At 39.5% G+C, this 6,150-nt stretch overlaps 1 protein-coding gene across 1 annotated transcript; it reads left to right on the top strand.

Moving 5' to 3' along the window:
- The first annotated feature begins 278 nt into the window (after window positions 1-278).
- LOC149542038 (non-specific lipid-transfer protein 1-like) lies at window positions 279-4,967 on the top strand. The gene is made up of 3 exons (XM_089796155.1): window positions 279-637; window positions 4,545-4,636; window positions 4,767-4,967. The coding sequence occupies exons 1-3, from the start codon at window positions 365-367 to the stop codon at window positions 4,774-4,776; spliced, it is 375 nt and encodes a 124-aa protein (XP_089652281.1). The 5' UTR covers window positions 279-364; the 3' UTR covers window positions 4,777-4,967.
- Window positions 4,968-6,150: the final 1,183 nt, after the last annotated feature.

The raw sequence follows: 6,150 nt of genomic DNA, 5'->3' as shown, positions 1-6,150 counted from the left end.
ATGATCTCAGAGCACAAGCATCTTTTAAGGATATCAAGGCAGGTTGTACTAGAGAAGAATAATTAATGTATGTCCTTGTGTGGCAAAGTAGAATTGGCAATCGAAGAAGAGGGTAGAATTTTTCTATTAATGAGGAGGATGAAAGTATAGCAACCACAAACACATCACATCTGACGATTCCTTCTGGTAAGGCATCGAAGTCTCATTAAAGAGAAGCAGGTGAGATGAAGTTCTATTTATACGCCTCTGATTCTCTTCGTCTAAGCACTCATCTACATTCCAATAAACCCAAGCGATTCAAAGATCCTAGCTAGGTCTTTACAATAACATTAGACCTTGTCTCTCTTGTAAGTGATTAGGCGCGATGGCGATGAAGTGGAGGATGAGTGCAGATGCAGCGGTGGCGGTGTTGGTGGTGGTGGTGGCGATGGCGGTGGCGGTGGAGAGAGGCGAGGCGGCGATCAGCTGCTCCGCCGTCACTCAGAACTTGGCAGGCTGCGTGGGATACCTGCAATCGGGAGCGGGGAGACCAACTGCAAAATGCTTCGCGGGAGTGAAGACGCTGGCGTCACAGGCGAGAACAACTGCTGACAGGAGGACAGCGTGCGGGTGTCTGAAGAAGGCGTCTTCGTCCGTGTTAATTATTGTTAGTTGGACAGCTGTTATTTCTGACCCGGAAATAGCAGCACTATTTATGGGTAGCTTGGACAGCTGTTCATCCTTATCTATGAATAGCGGTTGTATTTATGGGTGGTTTGGACAGTTGTTTGTCCACTTGCCAAAAATTAGTAAATGGTTATTATTTACTAATTTTAGAGATTCCCTTTTGGACACCTTGCAACCAATTCTATTATTGGCTGTTGAGTTGTCTTAATCTCAGCCGTTGGTTTGATTTAATCTCGGTCGTTGGTTTACCAACGAGAGTAGTATAAAAAGGGGTCTAGGGGGCATTTGGAGAGCAAGGCGGTGATGCTTTGGTGAAGCTGTTTGCAGTGTTAGCAAACAGTCTTGCAGTGTTAGCAAGGGCACAGGCAGGAAGCTTTTGGAGAAGTAGTTTGCAGTGTTAGCAAACAGTCTTGCAGTGTTAGCAAGGGAGAAGCTTTCGTGAAGCAGTTTGCAGTGTTAGCAAACAGTCTTGCAGTGTTAGCAAGGGCACAAGAGAGAAGCTTTCGTGAAGCAGTTTGCAGTGTTAGCAAACAGTCTTGCAGTGTTAGCAAGGGCACAAGAGAGAAGCTTTTGTGAAGCAGTTTGCAGTGTTAGCAAACAGTCTTGCAGTGTTAGCAAGGGCACAAAGGGTGAAGCTTTAGTGAAGCTGTTTGCAGTGTTAGCAAGGGCGCAGTGTTAGCGCAGGAATAGCAGTGAGAAATATCAGCAGGAGAAATTAGGAGGTTGTCGGAGTTCTGCCAGTGTGAGGCAAGGAATTTTGTATCTCTTGATTTGCTGAAGTTTAATATAATTTCTCATCTGTAGAACTGGTTTTCCCTTAGGGGTTTTTCTAGGGACAATTTGTCCGAAAATATTGTGTTGATTCTATTGCGCATTTCTTTCCGTATTTTAAGTGAAGTTGCAGTTGTGTTATTTTTCGATATTAGCTGGGAATTTATTTTCAGCAGTTTAATAATCATTTGTGATAGGAGATTAATAATCAGTGACTGCAATAGTTTGATTTTTCACATGGTATCAGAGCATTGTTAAGGGTAGAAGAGTTTTTCCCTAGGAAAGAAATTTTGATCTCTTTAGATTTATTATTGCTTTAAACCCTTGAGATGGCTTCAGCTGGTTTGAGAGATCAGGATAGATTGGATGGTGCCTCAAATTTTGGTGTCTGGAAGGCCAGAATTTCTTTATTGTTGGAAGAGAATGGTATCAAGGATTATGCTACCAGTGGTGTACCTGTACCAACGGATGTAACACAGCTTGCAGCATATAGGAAGGACGATGCCAAAGCGAGGAGGATTATCCTTGATGGTGTCAAGGATCATATTGTTCCACATATCTCGGAGCTAGATACAGCAAAGAAGATGTGGGACACCATTCTAAATTTGTACCAGAATGCTACCACTAACAGGAAGTTGATCCTCAGAGAGAAGCTAAAGAATACCCGGATGAATCAGGGAGAAGACGTCACAAGTTACCTCACCAGGCTCAGACTTGTCAAGGATGAGTTAGCAGCTGTTGGAGATAGCCCTAGTGATGATGAGCTAGTGAGAATAGCCCTAAATGGGTTTACTAAACAATGGAGTGTCTTTGTTCAAGTTGTCAGTGGATGAGATACTTTACCGAGTTGGGATCGACTATGGACTAATTTCACTCAGGAGAAGTTTAGACTAAGTCTTGTTAATGGGGCCAACAAGAGTCAGAAAAATGAGGTGGAACAAGAGAACGTTGCCCTAGTGGGTAAAGGGAAAGCAAAGAAGGGATCTAGCAAAGGATCAAATTCACAAGGTGAAGGTATCAGGTTGATAGGCTATACTGACGCAGATTGGGCAGGAAGTACAACAGACAAAAGGAGCACTTCAGGGTGTTGTTTCAGCTTGGGATCAGGAGTTGTATCTTGGTTCAGCAGGAAGCAGAAGTCTGTGGCTCTAAGTTCAGCAGAAGCAGAATACATAGCAGCTAGCATGGCGACATGTGAAGCTATATGGCTTCGGAAGTTGTTAGTAGCCTTGTTTGGTCAAAAGGTTGAGACTACTGTGATACATTGTGACAATCAGAGTTGCATCAAGTTGTCTGAAAATCTAGTGTTTCATGATAGGTCTAAACATATAGACATCAGATATCACTTCATCAGAGATTGTGCACAAAGGGATACTCAGGAGTTTGTGGGAGCTCCTAGGAAGAGTACTAGACAGCGAAGACAACCAGCCAAGTTCAATGACTATGTTAGTCAGTTGGTAGATAGTGAGCCTTCTAGCTATCAGGAAGCTGCAGAACATCAGGTATGGCGAGATGCTATGGTTGAGGAATATTCTTCAATAATGCAGAATGATGTGTGGGAGGTAGTACCTAGACCAACAGATAGGGCTGTAGTTGGATCACATTGGATTTATAAGATAAAGCACGGTGCAGATGGTAGCATCGAGAAATACAAGGCTAGGTTTGTGGCAAAGGGGTTCTCTCAGAAGGAGCGAATAGACTATGAGGAGACATTTGCTCCAGTTGTCAGGTATACTTCTATACGAGCTGTAATCTCACTTGCAGCACAGATGGGATGGCAGATCCATCAAATGGATGTCAAGAAAGCATTCCTCAATGGTGAGTTGAAGGAGGAGGTATACATAGAACAACCAGAAGGCTTTGTAGCACACAGCAAAGAGACCCACGTGTGCAGATTGAAGAAAGTTGTTCGACTACAATACATACCTACAGATGAGCAGGTAGCAGACATTTTGACGAAGGCTTTGGGAAAGGCCAAATTTATCTTCTTCAGAGATAAGATGGGTGTCATGCAGAACAGCTTCCTCGCTAAGAGGGAGTGTTAATTATTGTTAGTTGGACAGCTGTTATTTCTGACCCGGAAATAGCAGCACTATTTATGGGTAGCTTGGACAGCTGTTCTTCCTTATCTATGAATAGCGGTTGTATTTATGGGTGGTTTGGACAGCTGTTTGTCGACTTGCCAAAAATTAGTAAATGGTTATTATTTACTAATTTTAGAGATTCCCTTTTGGACACCTTGCAACCAATTCTATTATTGGCTGTTGAGTTGTCTTAATCTCAGCCGTTGGTTTGATTTAATCTCGGTCGTTGGTTTACCAACAAGAGTAGTATAAAAAGGGGTCTAGGGGGCATTTGGAGAGCAAGGCGGTGATGCTTTGGTGAAGCTATTTGCAGTGTTAGCAAACAGTCTTGCAGTGTTAGCAAGGGCACAGGCAGGAAGCTTTTGGAGAAGCAGTTTGCAGTGTTAGCAAACAGTCTTGCAGTGTTAGCAAGGGAGAAGCTTTCGTGAAGCAGTTTGCAGTGTTAGCAAATAGTCTTGCAGTGTTAGCAAGGGCACAAGAGAGAAGCTTTCGTGAAGCAGTTTGCAGTGTTAGCAAACAGTCTTGCAGTGTTAGCAAGGGCACAAGAGAGAAGCTTTTGTGAAGCAGTTTGCAGTGTTAGCAAATAGTCTTGCAGTGTTAGCAAGGGCACAAAGGGTGAAGCTTTGGTGAAGCTGTTTGCAGTGTTAGCAAACAGTCTTGCAGTGTTAGCAAGGGCGCAGTGTTAGCGCAGGGATAGCAGTGAGAAATATCAGCAGGAGAAATTAGGAGGTTGTCGGAGTTCTGCCAGTGTGAGGCAAGGAATTTTGTATCTCTTGATTTGCTGAAGTTTAATATAATTTCTCATCTGTAGAACTGGTTTTCCCTTAGGGGTTTTTTCAGGGACAATTTGTCCGAAAATATTGTGTTGATTCTATTGCGCATTTCTTTCCGTATTTTAAGTGAAGTTGCAGTTGTGTTATTTTTCGATATTAGCTGAGAATTTATTTTCAGCAGTTTAATAATCATTTGTGATAGGAGATTAATAATCAGTGACTGCAATAGTTTGATTTTTCACAGTCCGTGCCCAACGTGAAGGGAAACGCAGTTTCTGCCCTCCCCTCCTCCTGCGGCGTCTCTCTACCCTACAAAATCTCCCTCAACACGAACTGCAACACGTACTACCCTCCTCTCTTCTCTTCCTCTACTCTTCATCATGTTACTCAAAAGTAGTTTATCTATCATGCACTATTTCATGAACGCTTGCTTACTAATTTGATATCTTTCTCTGTTGTTTGTTGTGTGCAGGATCCGCTGAACGTGACGGCTACCACTCAGCTCTTCATGCAGATGTAGATACATATATAGATATATAGATATATGGAGAGAGAGACGTATTTACTTATTATCTAAATAAACTCAGTACCGCTATTGTGGCGGCTCTGCATTTATATGTGTGTTGGGAGTTTGTTTTCGGCAGCTTTTTAATGGATATGTATTACTTGTGAATCTCATTTTTCATCTGATTTTAGTCTCATGTGTTCGTCTAATACGACCTACAATATATATTAACAATAATAATTAACAACTTCAAATTCTATGGGAAATAGAAGCTGTTAATGTCGAAAATATCTGCATGTACCAAAAGCGATGGCTATAAAACATCTGAAATGCATAAGACTGTAATTTTATGATTTTGGAAAGTATTATTGTTTTGGTGGATATTTTCCCAAAACACTTTCTAATAGTTATATTTTGTTTTATATGGTTTTTTACTTTACCATTAAATCTTAAAGAATGTTTTGTTAAAGACATTCTTGTTTGGATAGATATAAATGGTTAAATCTTTCATGCATCATTAAAGTAAGTAGAAACATCTCAATAGTCATTTTTTTAGTACCAAGTTACATTTTTTCACTTTCTTTTTCGTCTTTCCTCTACCTTCCCTTTTTCTTCTACTTCTGATTATTATTTGTATATAATCTAAGTACTACATCTTGCACTTATGTCAAGGATAAAACTTTCAAATTCAAAAAACATGAATACTAAAACAATATAGAAAAGAAATGTGAAATGATAAAAGCTTCTCACAAACAAAACTAAAATATATATCTAAATCATAAGAAAATATATCTAATAAAGCGAAGTAGTCATTCCTTAGCTTAGAACATTTATCTAATCCAATGCTATTATAATAAGTTGCTCAGTATTAATATGTATTCATATGATTATTTATCTTTGGAATACATATGTACCTACAATCTACTATAAACATTTAACGACACTTTTATATTGATTGGAACTTAAATTTTTGTTAGATAACAATTTTATTTAGAATTATAAACTAATTAGTTCATTGGAGGGAACTTGTCCACATCATGAACATTAGCAATAACTCTTTCATAGTGGTTAAGACATTAATTTTTCTTTGAAAATAGTTTTGATCAAAGTTATAAACCAATGAGTCCACAAGGGGGAAGTTTAGTCCCACCATTAACAAGTAGCACTAAAACTTGTATAATGTATTGAATCTTGATGGTAGAAATTATAAAAAAATTTAACAATTGTTGTAATTTTTTATTTATAAATCAATATTGAAAAATAAAATGAAGTAATTTTAAATACGGGTTTTTTATTAAAAAGAGTTGAGAGGGAACCCAACCCATTACATATTAGGTGAAATCTAGCAAAA

Source organism: Cupressus sempervirens, chromosome 8 (genome assembly GCF_028749045.1).
Source record: "Cupressus sempervirens isolate cs-2001-9-10 chromosome 8, ASM2874904v1, whole genome shotgun sequence".
Lineage (NCBI taxonomy): Eukaryota > Viridiplantae > Streptophyta > Pinopsida > Cupressales > Cupressaceae > Cupressus > Cupressus sempervirens.
The sequence above is the reverse complement of the archived record's forward strand: the minus strand, read 5'-3'. Positions and strand labels throughout refer to the sequence as shown.

What these genes read in the sequence shown, in the direction of transcription:
- LOC149542038 (XM_089796155.1), top strand. Translation starts at nt 365, where the DNA reads ATGGCGATGAAGTGGAGGATGAGTGCAGATGCAGCGGTGGCGGTGTTG. An exon ending in AGAAGGCGTCTTCGTCCGTG is followed by an intron (nt 638 to 4,544) that starts TTAATTATTGTT and finishes TCACAGTCCGTG; the next exon opens with CCCAACGTGAAGGGAAACGC.